Raw genomic sequence first — 20,880 nt, 5'->3', positions numbered from 1 at the left:
TAGCGTTTGAAACTTCACTCGCTCTGAGCCTTGGGGTGGTTGTTTCCCTTGCTCTGCATGGGTAACGCTGCTTCGATGTGGTGGCTGTTGTCATTGTGTTGCTGGTTCGAGCCCAGGGAGGAGCGAGGAGAGGGACGGAAGCTATACTGTTACACTGGCAATACTAAAGTGCCTATAAGAACATCCAATAGTCAAAGGTCAATGAAATACAAATGTTATAGAGGGAAATAGTCCTATAATAACTACATCCTAAAACTTCTTACCTGGGAATATTGAAGACTCATGTTAAAAGGAACCACCAGCTTTCATATGTTCTCATGTCCTGAGCAAGGAACTGAAACGTTAGCTTTCTTACATAGCACATATTGCACTTTTACGTTCTTCTCCAACACTTTGTTTTTGCATTATTTTAACCAAATTGAACATGTTTCATTATCTACTTGAGGCTAAATTGATTTTATTGATGTATTATATTAAGTTAAAGTAAGTGTTCATTCAGTATTGTTGTAATTGTCATTATTACAAATACATTTTACACATTTTTTAGTCCTCCAATAATCGGTATCGGCGTTGAAAAATCATAATCGGTCGACCTCTAATAGAAACTAAATCACAATCAGTTTGTCAAAATTGAGATCACAACTCTGTGTTGATAAAAATGGTCAAGAACAGATGGATCAGAAGGATTTGGTAATGCTTATAGTAGGTTGTTGCGCAAGTATGATGCATGTCTTGCCAATAGACCGGAGTCAATAATTTCATTGTCTCTGACTCACCAGATAGCCTTTCCTGGGTTTGTTTGCATTCTCATTTCAATTTATAAACAGGCAATATGTATTAAAACGAAAAATCATTCTATTTGTGAACTAGGGTGCCCCATGTGTGTAGTTAGACCAAAATTATGTAGTGGGTGGGTCAAAAAGTCATTTGTTTTTGAAAAATAGCTTCCAAACATATTTGGTGTTGAGGTCAATTATAAAACTTTATAGTAGAAAATTAACTGCTGATTTATCTAGCTGTATTTTCCTCCTAAATTACTCATGCAGGCTTAGACTGCATCCTGTGTGTGTGTATCTTCGATTGTCACTGCTACCAACAGCTTCATTAAACTACTAGGCCTAATCAAATCTAAAGGGGTGGAAATCAAGTCGGTCTAAATCCCTGGAAATGCCCTATGCCACAGACGGGACCAGTAACATCTAAAATGCTTAACCTTCAAAGAACGATGATGCCGTCACAGATTCAAACACACAACAATCCACGACTTGACCTCAACCCTGATGGTCTGCACTGTGGGTTAGGTATAGTGATGATTGAAACTGGTTGCTCCTAGTGGCTATCATCACTATTACCACCAGTGTATTGTCCACGTTCTTTAACTCCAACGTGTAGAGAAATATTGCACCACTGGTTTAGCCTTGAACCACTAATAAAAATCCTCATCCAACGGCAGTAGATTGAAGAGGATAGTAGAATCGCGACAGCAGTCATCTAGTAACGTGCTGCCTCCTCGTCGGCTGAGTCTGAAGTAGTGCACTATGTTAGAGAATAGGGTGCCATTTAGGATGCAACCCCCCAGTCTCATCTCGTCCCTTCCTCTTCACAGAGATCAAGACGGCCCCTAGAGCTTTGCCACCACAGACACACAAGTCTCCTGCAGGAAACTTGATATAGGCCTAGATGTGCTGGTTCTATTGCTCCCACAGCTAGATATGAAGAGGGAGATGGGAGAGAGAGAGAGAGAATGACAGAAATAAAGACAGAAAAAAGAGAGAAGGAGACAGAGAGAGAGAGAGGGCATGCGAGGGAATAAGAGAATGAGGGGAGAGAGACAGAAGACACTTGTCACCAAATTGTCATATTATAGCCCTGAACAAAGCCTATCCCCTTTGTGTCCATAACGCCACCATTCACTGTCCCTTTGACTGACAAGGCCAAGCCCAGGACATTAAAGCCTGACAGTTAATGTGTTTGTGTGCTGCCTGCTGGTGATGTTATTATCAGCTTTCCAATATGTGGGGGTCAAACAAGACCGTGAACCCTCTCCATTATACTGTGACTGACCGACTGGCTTTCGTTGACAGTCCAGAGGTGACATCATTTGGAAGGAGGGCCACGGGGTGACCACTCTTCCACAGGGTCTACTACTGCCTGGCAAGCCATGGAGGGCATTAGCAGTGAAGAGAAAGTAGGCTAACAGGCTTTGAGTATGATATACAGCCACAGTGGCTATGGTCTGTCTGATCCATTTGAGTGCTAATGCTGCTAAATGCACAGCTGGCTTCCCTCAGGTAATTTATTGTCTATTAGCGCTAACAATGGAGGATGAGGTATATTTGCCTCAGAGCCTCACTCTTTTGTTCCCTCTGACATCAAAGCGGTGAAAGAGTCGAAGCGTGGACGATCTCATTTACTGCTCAAATAGGCGTTTTTCTTCTCTGAATGGCACTTTATGTGGGCTGTCACAACAGTCGTCTATATTTGTCTAGAGGCGAGACTAGTCAGGAGACTAGAAGATAATACAAGAGGCTGTGACAGGATGCTAGCAGATACTCAGACTTCAAGTCATTGCGCTAACACTAGTTAGAGGTAGTTTTGCGAACCAATGCTAACTTTCTTCATACTGGACACAGAGACATATAAATGGTATCCACTAGTTCGTCTGACTCTGGGAAAGTAGATACATGGCTTCATTGCTAAAATCCTAGAGTATGCCTTTAAGCCAGTCACGGATCATGATGGGTGCTGAAACGCTGTACAGGTAACTGCCAAAATAAAGGAAACTTGAGTAAATGAGGGATAAAGTATATTTAAAGCAGGTGCTGCCAACACAGGTGAGGTTCCTGAGTTAATTAAGAAATGAATGTCCCGTCATGCTTAGTGTCACATATAAAAATCCCCTTTTGCCCATTATTTTGGCTACAATATCCATAAGAGATCTCAGTGACTTTGAAAGAGGGGGTTCAAAGGAGCATAGGGTGTCTGTGTGCGTCTGAGTGTGTCTCAGTCAGCAGATCTCAACCCAATTGAACACTTACGGGAGATTCTGGAGTGCCGCCCGAGATGGCATTTTCCACCACCACCAATAAAACACCAAATTATGGAATTTCTGTTGCATTCCTCCAATAGAATCAATGCCACGGTGCATTGAAGCTGTTCTGGCAGCTCATGCTGGCCCAACACCCTATTAAGACACTTTGGTGGCGTTTCCATTAGTTTGGCAGTTACATGTAGGTGATCAGTCAGTAATAAAAAGGGAGGAAATCCTCCAGCTGGGACTTCTGAAGAATCTGAGAACATTGGACATTTTTTAAGGTGCTTTTATGAAAAGAGTATTGCACAGCAGGAGCTAAAATAATAATTAGTCGCAATTAAGACCAGGCTACAAGATGGTCACCCGGCTTCTTCTTAAAAAATATGTACAATGAACACCAACGGGATCAAGGCTAGTGAATTACAGGTCAACCTAGATCTCTAATGGTCGGTCTAAAGCAGCTTTGCTCTGATAACACAAGTATTGGGAAAGTTCAACGTGATACCTTACCACAGCAGGTCTCTCATTGTTAACGAACAGAATTCTGGCCATTAGCTAAGTAATAATAACATGGTCTTATGAATCTTTCATTTTTGGGTCTGTGTTCAGCACCACTGTCTATTTGTGTGACCATAGATTTCTGCATATCTTCAGTTAATTGGTTTTACAGTGATTTCAAACCTCTCCTCGGTGATCCCCAGCCTGTCCAATGAATTTGCTCTATTCCAGAGCTAGCACTACTGATTCCACTTCTCAACTAATCATTAGGCCCTTGTTTAGTGAATCAGGAGTGGTAGTTCTAGGGTACAACTAAATTGTGAAACATCTGGAGGTCCCTGAAGAGAGGTTAGAGAACCAATATGTGAGAAGATCATGGAGTTGCTCACCTTGAAGATGCTTGGCTCTTTGATGCCCAGCTGGGCCATGTTCCTCAGCTTCCCCTGGTGTCTGGGATGTCTGGTGCGATTGCCAGAAGGCTTGGGTCCGGCCAACCACACCACAGCGATAGCTAGCATGAACCCTAGTCCCACTCCCAGCAGCATACCCCCAACGTAGGTGGGCAGGGGCAACACGAAGTACCCGTAGACCAGCGCTGTGATGATGATCAGGGTGTAGTGTGGAATGCTGGGTGGCAGATCTTCTCCCTCTGACTTGTCGTCACTGCATAGTTCTGGACTGCCACTAGGCGGCAGTCTGACTTGGCTACATGTATCGTCGGTTGTGTCTCCATAATCCCCCTCGATATCCTCAAAGTCCTCACTAGAGAGGATACAGAAGTCCTCGTCCTCCAGCTTGGCCAGGGCTGACATGGAGCAATTGTCCAGGCTGAGAGAGGTGGAAGACATTTTAGGACTTCTGGTGTCAGAGGTGGGATTTGGAGAGCTGGCTCCGTTTCCGGTTCCCTCAGACTCCCACTCATCCCCGGTTTCCTCCTCCTTGATGCTGTAGTTGTTGTTGCTCTCTGGTTGGCCGTTGTTGAGGGAGGCCAGGCAGGTGAGCTCCGAAGCACTGGATGAGAGCGCTTTGGACCGAAAGGCACTGCTGCCAATGCCTCCAGTCTTGTCCTCCATGATCTTATTGAACAGCTGGAGAGGCTCGTAGATGGCCTCGGAGAAACGGCGCTTAGTGTCCTCGATGCTCGCCTCCACGGACGCCTTAAAGAAGTTGCGGCTGTCTGGGGAGGTGAGCGTCGAGGAGGGGGCGGTCTTTGAGTCAGCCCCGGCAACGACACCTACTGGGGCACGGGACTGCGTGAACTGCTTGAAGAGGTGCAGGTTGAGGCGGGAGTCCGAGAGGCGATAGGGCGAGGAGGAGGAGGAAGGGGGGGATTCCTGGGAGGTGTCAGAGGAGAGTGACTTGACCAGGGTTTTCATCGGGTGGCAGTGGCGCACGGAAGTGGGGGCAGCGGGGTAGATGGAGACATTTTCAGAAGGCTCAATGATGTCAGAGGATAGAGACTTGACCAGGCTGAAGAAAGGTTTGTCGCTAGACTTGGAGGAAGTGGATTTGGAGGTGGTGGCAGGGGAAGGAGAGGATCTTTTCAGTTCAGAGGGTAACGTGGAGGTGATGGAGCTTTGAGGACCAGTTGAGGACAACATAGGCAGAACTGCAGCCTGAGCCTCAGAGTCCAACCCGGCTCCATCAAGGATCAGATCCTCGCTGGCCTCCGGGGCCGTCACAATGCCTGGGGGGTCCTTTATGGGTCCAGCAGGGGGAAGAGGAGAGGACACAACTGCCCCATAGAGCTCCTCCTCCTTCTCCTCCTCGCCCAGGGGCGAGAAGTGGATGGTGATGGACTTCCGGGACAGCGAGCCCTGGACGTGGAGCTTGGGCATGGCTGGCGGCCGTGAGGCTGAGGGAGGAGGAGCTTCGGCAGTGTCTGCATGGCTACTGTGGCAGCTGGCCATCGCAGCGCTCCTGCTGGGTCACAGCCTAGGGAGATAGACAGGGAGAGGGCAAAGGTTACACACGTCCCCATACTGTATCATCACCAAACAAACTCCCAACTACAAAACAGAGTATATGGCGTTAAATGGGTATTGATATTATCGACCACACACAGCCCTACGCAAATACAAACAAACACATGAACCTACACAAACAGGAGGGCAATGTTAGACATGTAGGCGATTTAGTCCACGATGTCCCCATAGTGTGTCATTATCGAACAACCTCAACTCAGCCAGAACAAAGAATGGGTTCAACAAATCGAGGTTTGGAGGAGGAACCTACTCCAATAGCAGGACTAGAAGGCGTATCACTAAGCAATTAACAAAAAAGTTAATCAAGTCGAGTTACAGTAGCCGATTCCTATGAGAAGCCCCCTATAATATCCTTATTGAAAGCAGGACCAAAACAATGAGGAGGAAATGAATTAAGCCCTTAGACTTCCCCTGGCTGAGCTCTGTGCTTTGATAGGGGATCGAGTCCAACACAGCTCAAATCAAATCAAATGTTATTTGTCACATACACATGGTTAGCAGATGTTCATGCGAGTGTAGCGAAATGCTTGTGCTTCTAGTTCCGACAATGCAGTAAAAACCAACGAGTAATCTAACAATTCCACAACTATTACCTTATACACACACAAGTGTAAAGGGATAAAGAATATGTACATAAAGATATATGAATGAGTGATGGTACAGAACGGCATAGGCAAGATGCAGTAGATGGTATCGAGTACAGTATATACATATGAGATGAGTATGTAAACAAAGTGGCATAATTTAAAGTGGCTAGTGATACATGTATTACATAAAGATGCAGTAGATGATAGAGTACAGTATATACATATGAGATGAGTAATGTAGGGTATGTAAACATTACATTAAGTGCTATTGTTTAAAGTGGCTAGTGATACATTTTTTACATCAATTTCCATTATTAAAGTGGCTGGAGTTGAGTCAGTATGTTGGTAGCAGCCACTCAATGTTAGTGGTGGCTGTTTAACAGTCTGATGGCCTTGAGATAGAAGCTGTTTTTCAGTCTCTCGGTCCCTGCTTTGTTGCACCTGTACTGACCTTGCCTTCTGGATGATAGCGGGGTGAACAGGCACTGGCTCGGGTGGTTGTTGTCCTTGATGATTTTATGGCCTTCCTGTGACATCGGGTGGTGTAGGTGCCCTGGGGGCAGGTAGTTTGCCCCCGGTGATGCGTTGTGCAGACCTCACTACCTTCTGGAGAGCCTTACGGTTGTGGGCGGAGCAGTTGCCGTACCAGGCGGTGATACAGACCGACAGGATGCTCTCGATTGTGCATCTGTAGAAGTTTGTGAGTGCTTTTGGTGACAAGACAAATTTTTTCAGCCTCCTGAGGTTGAAGAGGCGCTGCTGCGCCTTCTTCACAAAGCTGTCTGTGTGGACATCACGGACAACCAATTCAGGTTGTCCGTGATGTGTACGCCGACGAACTTAAAACTTACTACCCTCTCCACTACTGTCCCGTCGTTGTGGATAGGGGGGTGCTCCCTCTGCTGTTTCCTGTAGTCCACAATCATCTCCATTGTTTTGTTGACGTTGAGTGTGAGGTTATTTTCCTGACACCACACTCCGAGGGCCCTCACCTTCTCCCTGTAGGCCGTCTCGTTGTTGTTGGTAATCAAGCCTACCACTGTAGTGTCGTCCGCAAACTTGATGATTGAGTTGGAGGGGTGCATGGCCACGCAGTTGTGGGTGAACAGGGAGTACAGGAGAGGGCTCAGAACGCACCCTTATGGGGCCCCAGTGTTGAGGATCAGCGGGGTGGAGATGTTGTTACCTACCCTCACCACCTGGGGGGTGGCCCGTCAGGAAGTCCAGTACCCAGTTGCACAAGGCGGGGTCGAGACCCAGGGTCTAGAGCTTGATGACGAGTTTGGAGGGTACTTTGGTGTTAAATGCTGAGCTTTAGTCGATGAACAGCATTCTAAACATAGGTATTCCTCTTGTTCAGATGGGTTAGGGCACTGTGCAGTGTGGTTGCGATTGCGTTGTCTTTGGACCTATTGGGGCGGTAAGCAAATTGGAGTGGGTCTAGGGTGTCAGGTAGGGTGGAGGTGATATGGTCCTTGACTAGTCTCTCAAAGCACTTCATGATGACGGAAGTGAGTGCTACGGGGCGGTAGTCGTTTAGCTCAGTTACCTTTGCTTTCTTGGGAACAGGAACACTGGTGGCCCTCTTGAAGCATGTGGGAACAGCAGACTGGGATAAGGATTGATTGAATATGTCTGTAAACACACCAACCAGCTGGTCTGCGCATGCTCTGAGGACGTGGCTGGGGATGCCGTCTGGGCCAGCAGCCCTGCGAGGGTTAACACGTTTAAATGTTTTACTCACGTCGGCTGCAGTGAAGGACAGTCCGCAGGTTTTGGTAGTGGGCCGTGTCAGTAGCACTGTATTGTCATCAAAGCGAGCAAAAAAGTTATTTAGTCTGTCTGGGAGCAAGACGGGGCTGGTTTTCTTTTTGTAATCCGTGATTGACTGTAGACCCTGCCACATACCTCTTGTGTCTGAGCCATTGTGACAAGCATTGCCACCACACTGAGGGACCAGCTGGCTTGCAAGGCTGGTGAAAGAGAACCTAAAATAACACCCTGGAGGCTGATACTATGTCCTAGTCTCTGAGTGGCTAATGCTGAAATCATGGCTACGATAGCAATGATCAAATGGGAGCAAAATCAAAGGCGATCCCTATAAAATGGTACTGAATCGATCGTAAGAGTCTACGATATCACCAGAATACAAGAAGCAAGGAAGGTTAGAAGGTAGCCTAATAAACGAAGACAAGGAATGGTAGAGTCGTCAAAATCAATTCAAGCTTTCCTGGAAGTTTCCAAGTTGACATGAATGCATGGCTATATGGATGAATAGATGACTACATGGTTATCTGAATATGAATCACCGTTTTTCATTCCCAGACGGAGTGAGGGGGAGAGAAAGGGTTGAGTGGGTCGAGGCTGACAGAATGCCATGCTGTGTCTCTCTGTGCTTGTTCAGCGTCAGCCTTCCCAGCAGGCCGATAACCCCACCCACACCTAGTGATTATAACCTCACTGTGACACCACCAGGTGAGAGAGACACGCACACACACACACATCATATGAAAGCATTCAAATGTGTTGGTGACACACGATCCCTCCTTTTCTGGGTCTTTCTCTCACATGCTCACACACACCCCTCAGAGCAATACATAAAATGCCTGACTAATTATTTGAAGATAAATAAATCCTTTATAAAGGCCAAAGTGGAACTTCTTTGAAGCTTGTTGACGGTAATAGAAATAAAGTGGGATGGAGTGTACTCTCTCTGATTGCCACAGAACGGGAACAAACACTTTCACAACAAGCTATAAGGGACCAAAATATCCCCATAACGAGACTGTCCCATCTAGGCCTAATTTCAAAGCTGTAATACTAGGAATGGATTGAACAGTGTGGGACAGAGTGACATTTGGGACTGGTTGGTTGGTTCATCATATGACCCTTGGTCTGGATGTCAATAGAGAGCAAACGGTGAGGTCATCATCCAGCCCACACATGGCAACGCACAACACAGGCTTGTCTTATGACTGCTTGTGTCATTGACCATAAACAAGAGACGTTGTTTTGGAAATAATGGCAAGAAAGTGATAAAACAATGGATGGGGAAGCCATACTGGGTATTCAACTGTGTAGAATGGACCAAACCACAGGCTACCACTTGCCTATAGGTAGGATAGTCATACTGGAATGACAACCATACCCTTGGCATACAAACATAACTGCTGTTTATGCTATCCTTTAACGAACATAGTCCGTCCTTATCTCAAGCGTCCTAGGATTTATCGTTTAACTGTATACCTTTGTGGTTCAATGGTCATTTAACCATTATTATAGCAATAGACCCTGGGCAATGGTCTCTGAGTGAAGTAACAAGGCAAATGGTGATGTTTCCACTAGGCTAAGACGCTACGACTGCGTGCATCACATGACCATGGTATCCCACTTACAGTCACAAGAGAAGTCACGGAGAGAGTGCTCATCCAATTAATAAGCCTAGAATGGGATTGTGTCTATGGCACAAACTAAAGGGATGGAGATAGTTTTGGAAGCCAGGTTAACAAGGTACTGTTTAGACACTTGCGCTTGTTATTTGCCCTAGTTGTCAGGTGATATCTCTGGAAATGACCAACGGAACAGCGCTAGAAGTTACATGTAAACACAGATCTAAGATCAGCCTACCCTCCTCTACTCATAGCCTTAACCGTTTTTTAAATGTTTTATAATTTTTTTAATTGAACCTTTATTTAACTAGGCAAGTCAGTTAAGAACAAATTCTTATTTACAATGACGGCCTAGGAACAGTGGGTTAACTGCATTGTTCAGGGGCAGAACAGATTTTTACCTTGGGGATTTTTACTAGATTTTTAACTTGGGGATTCAATCTAGCAACCTTTCGGTTACTGGTCCAAAGCTCTAACCACTAGGCTACCTGCCACCTCTACCATTACATGCATACCGTGCACAATTACATTGCAATATTGACATGACGCAAGAGCCTGCAATACATATATATATTTTACACCATTAATGTATCAAGGGTCCCCTGGGATGCTGACCAACACTATGGTTCCTACCCTGTCACAACAACTTTTACTCTACCCGTTTTTTCATTAGTTGTCATGCCAAACACCAACCATAGAATCGGAATACTCATTTAATTTCTATGATTCCAACAGTTCACCAAAGGGTTTCGATCTAAATCGCAACTAAAATCACAAATCTCAATATTAGGTTAACAAAAACATGGCAATTTCATTATTTTCCCATATTGTGCCTCCGTACAGTGCGCATTATCCTCACGAGTTAACAAACATACAAGTAGACACAGGCAAACATGCACATACCTGTATGCTAAACACACAAGGTGTGGTCAAAGTGCTGCTCTTAGGTCAGTATAATTACTACCCTGCTGTTCCCCTGCTCACAGCTACAGACAGAGAGCCACTGATCCGAGATCAGTTTCCTTCCCTCAATAAATAATGCATGATTTCAGCAGACTGCCAGATTGTTATGCATTGGTCTTGGCTGCTAAAAGCTGCTCTCTGTGCCTCTGCAGGAGAAGTTGGTTTAATGAAGGAAAAGAATGGAGGAATGTCAAATCAAATCACATTTTATTTGTCACATACACGTGTTTAGAAGATGTGTGCTTCTAGTTCCGACAGTGCAGTAATATATAACAATTTTACCACAAATACCTAACACACACGAATCTAAGTAAGGAATGGAATTAAGAATATATAAATATATGGACGAGCAATAGAGCGGCATAGACTAAGATACAGTAGAATAGAATATAGTATATACAGTGGGGCAAAAAAGTATTTAGTCAGCCACCAATTGTGCAAGTTCTCCCACTTAAAAAGATGAGGCCTGTAATTTTCCTCATAGGTACACTTCAACTATGACAGACAAAATGAGAAAAGAAAATCCAGAAAATCTCATTGTAGGATTTTTGTAGGACCAAATACTTATTTTCCACCATAATTTGCAAATAAATTCATTTAAAAAATCCTACAATGTGATCTTCTGAATTTTTGTTTCTCATTTTGTCTGTCATAGTTGAAATGTACCTATGATGAAAATTACAGGCCTCTCTCATCTTTTTAAATGGGAACACTTGCACAATTGGTGGCTGACTAAATACTTTTTTGCCCCACTGTACATACGAGATGAGTAACGCAAGATATGTAAACATTATTAAAGTGACTAGTGTTCCATTTATTAAAAGTGGCCAATGATTTCAAGTCTGTAGGTAGGCAGATGCCTCTCTGTGCTAGTGATGGCTATTTAACAGTATGATGGCCTTGAGAGATAGGAGCTGTTTTTCAGTCTCTCGGTCCAGGCTTTGATGCATCTGTACTGACCTCGCCTTCTGGATGATAGCGGGGTGAACAGGCAGTGGCTTGGGTGGTTGCTGTCCTTGATTATCTTCTTGGCCTTCTTGTGACATTGGGTGCTGTAGGTGTCCTGGAGGGCAGGTAGTTTGCCCCGGGTGATGCGTTGTGCAGACCACGTCACCCTCTGGAGAGCCCTGCGGTTGTGGACGGTGCAGATGCCGTACCAGGCGGTAATGCAGCCCTACAGGATGCTCTCAATTGTACATCTGTAAAAGTTTGTGAGCGTTTTAGGTGACAAGCCAAAATTCCTTCAGCCTCCTGAGGTTGAAGAGGCGCTGTTGGGTCTTCTTCACCACACTATCTGGGTGGGTGGACCATTTCAGTTTGTCAGTGATGTGTACGCAGAGGACCTTAAAAACGTCCACCTTCTCCACTGGTGTCCCGCGATGTGGATCGGGGGGTCCTCTGCTGTCTTCTGAAGTTCATGATCATCAGTTTTGTTGATCAATGTGGTCATGTGGTGCATGTGGTGCATGTTAATTTATCATCCAATCACAGCCTACTTCGCCAAACAGGTGATGTTTTAACAAAAGCGCATTCGTTGCACGAATGTACCGAACCATAAACGTCAATGCCTTTCTTAAAATCAATACATACAAGTATATTTTTTAAACCTGCATATTTAGTTAAAATAAATTCATGTTAGCAGGCAATATTAACTAGGGAAATTGTGTCACTTCTCTTGCGTTCATTGCATGCAGAGTCAGGCTATATGCAACAGTTAGGGCCGCCTGGCCCGTTGCGAACTAATTTGCCAGAATTGTACATAATATTGAAGGTTGTGCAATGTAACAGCAATATTTAGACTTAGGGTTGCCACCTGTTCGATAAAATACGGAACGGTTGCGTATTTCACTGAAAGAATAAACATTTTGTTTTCGAAATGATAGTTTCCGGATTTGACCATATTAATGACCAATGGCTCGTATTTCTGTGTTTATTATATTATAATTAAGTCTGATTTGATATTTGATAGAGCAGCGTAGCCTAGTGGTTAGAGCTTTGGACTAGTAACCGGAAGGTTGCGAGTTCAAACCCCCGAGCTGACAAGGTACATATCTGTCGTTCTGCCCCTGAACAGGCAGTTAACCCACTGTTCCCAGGCCGTCATTGAAAATAAGAATGTGTTCTTAACTGACTTGCCTGGTTAAATAAAGGTTAAATAAAAAAAAAATTAAATTTAAAATTAAAAAAATTCAAATCATTCAAACTTTACTAAACGTTAGCTTTTTTACATGGCACACTAGGAAGGACAGACCCTAATATAGAGTTATCATACTGCTACAGTGAGTGAGGAGGGTGTATCGTTGAGTAATGATATCATCAATGTGATTTGACTTCATGGGAAAGCATGACCATAGTGGGGTGATGCAGAGTCATGCAAGTTGAGTTCTCGGACTCGAAGGGCACTTCCAAATCTCCTGAGGAGGATGGTATTCATTGTTGTAACAAGTTGGGGCCCATATAGGTCTTATTAAACGTAATGCAAACAAGTGACAAAACTGTACAACCAACTACAAGTCTCTGAGGCGATAAGCTCAGCTAATTGCTAACAGGGGCGCACACATTACTGAGAAGGGACCACATGCACGGACACGCGCACAAACAAGGAAAACATAAATAGGCCTCGGTAAAAGCAATTCCTTTCAAGATAACGGTAAAAGGTGAGAGCCCTAAACATTTTCTAACATGGCCCCTGTTAAGAAAAACAACAATAGGGAGTGAAAACAAGAGGATTTAGTCCCACAGAACAGGCTTGGCAATGAGCTGCCTGGTGCACTGACCTCTCCTACTGCAGCCGATTTCCTCCTTTGTAAGCTTTCCAGGAACCGTGACCTTTGACCCAGTCTCTCTCTCTCTGACCTCGACACAAAACGACCCCTTTTTCTTCAACCCGTCAGAATCATACACGGTAATGTGATGCCAATAGTATCAATATTATTCATCCTTTCACCACCATAGGTGAGAACCTGAACAATTGCAACTGCTGTCTGCTTTCTTACCATAATGCACCAACAGGAAAGGCTGTGTCGAGGGATCAAGAACAATGGATAATCCTATATTCCTTAATGGAGGATTGTGCAACCAGCAGTTTAAGTAGCAAGCTAATTAAAAAGAAATCTGATATCTAGTCGTCATGCCGACTAACAATTTCCTACATCTCCCACTAGCAACAAACCTTTCCTGGAAGGAATTAAACTTGTTGTTATGGTGATGCATTGTTTTTTTCTACCACCACAACACGTGGAATTAGAGGGAAAAAAATATTTTCTATGCTTTAACTCGGCCATTAGGAAAACCCATCACGCTCACCGATATCTCATTTGCAAGCCCTAATCCAATCAGCATGTTAGCATCTGCTTAGCTTTCACATCGATTTAGCGGCTAGCTCGCCCAGCAGCAAAATAAATGGGCCCAAGGAGATTGAGGTCTTCACTGTTCGTGCTAGCTGGACTGCTGATTGCAGTCAGAAAGAAAAAAGGCTAGACAATAAGACTCAATGCGTGGGAGCTGGTGCTAGAAATTATGCGAAAAAAAAAAAAAAAAGGATGTGATTTCAGGTCAGTAAGGATATCAAATGTCAGACATTCTTTCAACAGCCCTGCTCTCACATTTAACACTTGAAACTGAACCACATCAAACCAGTCTGAGCTGGTATCTGGTGGAAAAGGTTCCCTCGGGTTGATGACATAGGCGGACTGCCCAGGGAATACCACCAATATGTCATATTTTGATGTTCTTTCCTGTGGTTCAACCACTAGGGAGAGCATTATAGGCTCACGCTGCATGTGAATAGTAGTATTATCCTGGGTTAAAAAAACAGCCCAGGGCTGTTGATAATGCTCTATGGGTGAAGATAGTCTCATTCTTTCTGAGCGTTGATAGCATGTTGCCTAGGGTCTGACAGCCATAAACCTCTGAAATAATTTGTTTCCATGGTAGCTTGTTTAACCCTCAGGAGAGGGGTATTTTTTGCAAGTCATCTTGTGTCTGCCATGTGACAGAAATAACAGGCTGCTAGGAGGAGGGATGGCACCATAGCCTCACATCACTAGCCCCCTCTGAGGCCTTCTCAAATGTCAAAATGCTGTTTTTCCAAATGGCAATCCAGAATAAACATGATAATTCTGGCGGCTAGCGTTCAGGGGACATTAGGAAAGTGGTGAGAGAATAAGTCCTTGTGAAGGAGAGGGGGAAGAGTGAGTCAAGATGAAGTCAGAACGTGCAGCTCCGTCATTGTTTTGCGGAGGCTTGACAGGTGCTTGGCGGATGTCTCATAATCATGTGTAGAAATGTATTAAGATGAGCTAGAAAATTTAAATCTATATGCAACTCAGAGGAAGACACGATTGGCCAAAGCAAAGCATTTGAGTGTTATTTGAGTCAAACCTACCTTCCATTACCAATCCCAATGGGACCGATGGATACTGTAGCTCACCAACCAAGCTTGCTTGAGACACACATAAAACGATAAAGCCTAGAGATCTTAACTCTCATTCTGTCAGAGAGATGACACCCCCAACCTTGTGTTGGAGAGATTGTGTAATCCCAGCTCATGTATCCTAGGCAGGGATTAGCAATAATCTCCCCACACTACTTCCCCACTGTTTACTTATTCAACCCCTCCACCGCTTTGCTAATACTGCAACTACCTGCGGAGTCGCTTACTGAAACCCCCAAAGCAATGTCAACCCACACAACCCAACACAAAGCCAAAGCCTCTGGTTATTGGTGAACGGTGAAAGCATCTTCCCCTTCCCATGTGTCGTGAACAGTTCCTGTTGCTGCCGCCTTTGAGAAGGCCATTTACCAGGGTATTTAAGATAACACTACCTTAAAAAGGTGCTGAAAACGAGGAAATGGGAAGTAAAAACATGTTTGTAGCTCTCTCTCCCTGTGAATCTCTCGCAGTGATGCTTTTGTGCTTTTTACATGATGTAATACACTGCAAATTCACGAGACGGGCCCCTATAACCTGGGGGGGAGATAGAATGTAGAATGTAGAATAAAAACATGTGGCGTAATAATCTTTCCAATTCTATTGAATTGGTGGGTGCGAGTCTGCCGGGTATGAAAATGCCTTTGTGCTAATGCCATTGACACAGAGCACAGGCAGGGGATAAGAAAGAGGGGATTACGGGAGAGAGGGGCGGCGGCTGAATAGGTGTAAACAGCACAGTATGCTGGAGCTTAGCTAACACTGACTGAGCTGATAGCAACGTGTCTGTGTCTGTGTGTGTGTGTGTGTGTGTGTGTGTGTTATTGAAGTATAAAAGGTGAGAACCTGGGAGGATGGGATTGGAGGTAGGGAAACGGAGAAAGAGAGAGCATAGTGAAGGGTGTTGAAGAGAGAGGAGAGAAAGAAGAGGGGGAATAGACAGGTGAGGTAAAGGTAGAGAGAGAGAGAGGGGCCAGTGAGTGTGCTTATACCTGACCCCTGTTTGGAGACTGAACAATCTTAGTGTAGCAAGCCTCCCTCACCCAACAGACTTGGAGCTGCTGTGGTCAAAACCGGCGGGGCAAGGAGAAATGCCGGGCAGTGAAATGAGATCACGGCTATCAATTGTCTGGCCTTTTGCTCTAGTAAGTGAAGCATAGAAACCTTCTATGCTCTGTGTCGGAAGTTGGCAGTTGGCACAGATCTAGGATCAGCTTACGCTCCCCTTCACCCTACTCCCGTTAGTCACTATTAGACGACGACTTTAGTGCTAACGACATCCATTGCCTTACGTGAAGTGTTTGTGAGAGTACAACCTGTGTGCCAGGGTTACTATACACGGCCCCGCATGAAAAGTGAAGGACACTCCCAAATCCATTTCTATGGATTGCACTCCTCTAAACGTGAAAGCCTCATTGACTCATGCTTGAGCACAACCAGCTATTAAACTAGGACTGGTGACAGCGTCGGCCTGTAAATACAGGGGACAGGACACAAGCCGCTCTACCACCCACATGCCTAGGACATTGTTGTCTGACACTTTTAGAAAACTCGAGAACACCTGACAGTTCCCCACACACAAGCGCTGAAACACCTGCCCTTGGCTGCCTGCTGTAGGCCTGGCTGGTGTGTGTGTGTGTGTGTGTCTCCACAGAGAACACTAGATGAGAGGACCAGAGAGCTGGAGGCCTGACTGTTTGCATATGTTGTGTTAACCAGTAAGTGTGAACTAGTGTGCATGAATAAACATGTGAGTGATAATGTGTTGACACACAAGCCAGTTTAAAAACAGTGTGTGCGTGCGTTTTCTGATGCACAGGCCAGTGCTAACAGGCTGGGTAAAAATACCCCAGTCAATGAGACAGGGTCACCACAGGGCAGCCTGTCAATACAGTCAGAACTCAGTCATACACAAAATACCACTTCAAGAGTGTGCACAGGCTTAAAACAGTATTTTTGGAATGGGTATGTAGTGGTATCGCAGTCTTGCAGGAAGTTTCTTCAACCCTCACTAACTGCCAATTCAAAGAGACACTTGTAAACAAGGAGCCGACTGTGTTCCTGAGGCAACTTCCAGGGAAAAGCTGTGTCACCACCGCTGGGGAGCAATGCTCTGGGCCAGGGCTTGACTGGAGAGTGTGCTCAGTTACCCAGAAGTCTATGTAAAAAAATAAATGTTCTGTCTTGTTCTCTTTAAACAGGAAAGGTCCGGGTGAGGGCCTGATACTTCTCCCCCAGGCCCGATACTGTACCGAACGTGCACACTATATAGGACCTACCCACGGGTCTATACAAAAGCTCAAAAGGCATTAACAAACATCCTGCAGGCCTAACAGTAGCCTATCCATGTTTGAGCTGCTACTTACATAACAGTAGCCTATCCATGTTTGAGCTGCTACTTACATAACAGTAGCCTATCCATGTTTGAGCTGCTACTTACATAACAGCAGCCTATTTGTTTCCAAATGGTTGCAGTATTACACAGATAAAAAAAGGTCCAATAGAGTTCCAATACATCCCAAACAACATTTCTGATTGTGGTTCAGTTGTTCTTTTCAGTGAGAAAGGGGCTGGCTGGCATGGCTCCAGTATGTGACGCCATGCCCAGTGCCCACTAAGACTTAGGGCACTTAGCCTAGTGCTAAGTGGATGCCAGATGTGAGAGTATGAGAAGCAAAGAGAGAAAGTGCTCATGACAAGCCCATCAGCGTGCGAGAGACCGAGAGAGGCTGAGAGAGAGAGAGGGCGCGAGAGAGAGAGGCAGAGCGAGAAGGGCAGAGCGAGAGCTGGAGGGTGCTCCTCTATGTCCGTTCTCTTCTCGCTCGCCAGCGGCCTCTGGTACGGTTCACTGGTCCTTCATGACGACCCTGACCATATGCTAACATAAAACAAGCGGTCACGCGAGGTTAACAACCCCAAAAACATGCTCTTGGCTTGTCTCTCTACTTGCATCTTCCAAAACATCCGTATCGCTGGCATTCCAAGTCCACAGTGTATCTAGTAATGTTGGATATGTACCAACACAACAGAGCCGAAGTCTGTGTCTCAAGGTAAAGATAGAGGTTGCAGGTGAATTCATCAGACCAGTTCTAGGGCCCTTTGAAATCTGCGTTGTGGAAAACACGGGGCGGATTCACAGAATCCAGACATTCAAAATGGAATTCAACAACACATTTATTTGATTGAATTTAGTAGGCAAGCGTTCCATGGCGACAGCAGACACCAACCCGCAAACAAGATGTTTTAGCGGTGTCTGAGGTGGAACTGCAAAGAAGCGGTCAAATCGTTCAGTACCCCACGTCGGTGATCACCCAATCGTGTCAGAAGTTCAGAACGAGAAAATGTAGACTATATAGAAAATTACGATCAAATTGAAAAATCTTTAAACTAAATAATTAAGATTTCTTTCAGCCTAATCGAGGTGTAGATTATATCTCACATTCCAGTGTTCTAACGTGTAAACAAGGCCGCATGGGATTTCACATAATGCGACTTGGGGCAGCCTATGGCAAATGTCCTCTAATGACAGGAGCCGCTTGTGGATTTGACAGCTCTAATGCAGTTCCCCCCTAGACACCGCCAACACAACCGCTATGCCGGCGTCGCCTAAAGTTATTCAAAAATTCAAAAATTCATTGAATTTAAAAATCACAATTCACGAACAAAATGCATCAGTGATTCGTATTTTCCTGCAACGTTCTGAAACGGTACAGGAATGCCCGTCAGTGTGCGTTGTGTGTGTCTGTGTAGCCGTTAGCGATAAAGCTAATGATAAAAAATAAATTAAATAAAAAGATTATTTGTACTGGCTACCCGGATTACTTACATTGAACCCCCCCCCTTTGTTTTTACACTGCTGCTACTCGCTGTTTATTATCATCTATACAGTCACTTCAACCCTACCTACCTGTACAAATTACCTCGAATAACCTGTACTCCCGCACATTGACTCGGTACCCCCTGTATATAGCCTTGTTATTTTATTGTGTTACTTTTTATATTTCATTTTTTACTTCAGTTTATTTAGTAAATATTTTCTTAACTCTGTTTCTTGAACTGCATTGTTGGCTAATGGCTCGTAAGTATTCATTTCACAGTAAGGTCTACTACACCTGTTGTTTTTGACGCATGTTACAAATACAATTTCATTTGATTCCCCTTTTCAAAAGAACAATACAATTTCGCAGAAACGGGCACTTGCCCACACTGGCACACACACACCTACACACACACACACACACACATGCACACACCTACACACACACACAGTGTGTATTTTCTCCCTCTGAAAGCAGCCCAGTGTTGATGGCAGATTTAATCGTTCAGACCAAAGGGCAAATTAAACTTCACACCTCAGACAATAACTGCTAGAGTTACCAGTCAGCACAATGTATTAATGGAAGAGGCTTTAGTAAAAATGTTCTTAATCCCATTTCCTTAAAACTGCATTGTTAGTTAAGGCCTTGTAAGCATTTCACTGTACAGTACACCTGCTGTATTCGGCGCATGTGACAAATAAAAACAAAAACAAAAAATATATATTTGATTAAATGAAAAGAGAATAATGACAAATCAGGGTTCCCATTCTAAGTGACTTTCCATTGCCCCAGCGGAGGGGAAAGGATTTAACATGCCCACTTTAGGCTGAATCAATGTGAGCTATATCGGTTCATTGACCCCTCATGACGTCCATTATGAATAATGCACTCCTCACTTAACCGCCACTCAACTTCCTAAACAGGCCCTCATTATCTTTGAATGAGCTACACGGCCTTGACAGCGACATATTTGCTACACTGCCCGACACACAGTGATCTGGTTCCACTGCTCTGGTTACATGACCGACGCAGCTAGACAATCTTGGCTGTTGCCACAGTCAGCCATTACGGCTACAGGTAGGCAGCAATGTTAGTTTTTTTCTCCCCCTATGGCTGAGCCAACACCCAGAGCCTTTTGGGTCTGCTACTAACTACCAAGTTGAACCAAGGGTTCAAGTGTTCACGCTATCACTCACAGCTGAGCTCGTTTGAACTTAAGCTATAATTACAGACATAACAATTGCAGTTCTCGTTTGAGGGGGCATGATCTACATAGGCTAATTATTGTGATTTGGGAGCTTAGTTACGACTTAGAAACTTGGAGCTGTTTTAATTGCTGTTACCAGGGTGGAAAGTGGTACTGTAAAACAGTTTACGGGTACAACGTTTTTCTGACACTATTGACGAAGGCAATAAATTAAAAAGGTGGACATGTTTCAAATCCAACAACTTAAGAACCAAGTGGAACAATATGAACTTCATCAGACATCTGTATAAAACTGACTGGATTTACGCGTTTGGCCCGGTAAAACCATGTATTTTGCAACTCTTGGACGAATCACTCCCCGAGTGTTTATAAATACACATTTTGATGCGTCTGTTATTCAGATGCTCACTGAAACTGATTCCAAAACAACTTCATTCTGATGAGGTGGAAAACTCAGATCGGTGTCTAATTGGCTGTGGATACAGATGCCAAACGTCACACCAGGAGTTACATAAGAAAGCCTACTGTTTAAGACTTTTGTGGTTACTACATCATTCCATGTGTGTTATTTCATAGTTTGTGTCTTCACTATTATTCAATGTAAAGTAAAACCCTGGAATGAGTATCCAAACTTTTGACTGGTACTGTATATGAATGGTGTATATAGACAGTATCAGGGCTCTAAAGTGCGACCATTTGCACTCACATCTGCACCTAAATACCTGGAATTTTAATGTAGGTGATAATTGAAAAGATTCATACACTGTACCCCAGCCCCAACCATGGAGAATACACTGAGCGCAGATTCGTGACCGTCATGCTTGTACCATGACTACAAAGAAAACGGCTTGTGAGCGCAAATATATTTTTTTATTGTTCTCCTAAATTTCTTTGTGTACCACTACATTTTTCAACTTAGGGGCAAACGTGATCCTTGTAAAAAAATAAATAATAATACGTTTTTTAA

General features: G+C 44.4%; 1 protein-coding gene across 3 annotated transcripts in view; it reads right to left on the bottom strand.

The window, feature by feature from the left end:
* LOC109865706 (testis-expressed protein 2) overlaps nt 1-20,880 on the bottom strand; it is a 63,780-nt gene that overhangs the window by 30,663 nt on the left and 12,237 nt on the right. For all 3 annotated transcript variants that reach the window (XM_031799057.1, XM_031799056.1, XM_020454091.2), the window contains exon 3: nt 3,922-5,467. In XM_031799057.1, coding sequence (XP_031654917.1) covers nt 3,922-5,442 — 1,521 coding nt within the window. In that variant the 5' untranslated portion in view covers nt 5,443-5,467. The remainder of the gene's footprint in view (nt 1-3,921; nt 5,468-20,880) is intronic.

This window comes from Oncorhynchus kisutch, linkage group LG20 (genome assembly GCF_002021735.2).
Source record: "Oncorhynchus kisutch isolate 150728-3 linkage group LG20, Okis_V2, whole genome shotgun sequence".
Classification (NCBI taxonomy): domain Eukaryota; kingdom Metazoa; phylum Chordata; class Actinopteri; order Salmoniformes; family Salmonidae; genus Oncorhynchus; species Oncorhynchus kisutch.
This window is presented reverse-complemented; position numbering and strand designations above follow the sequence as displayed.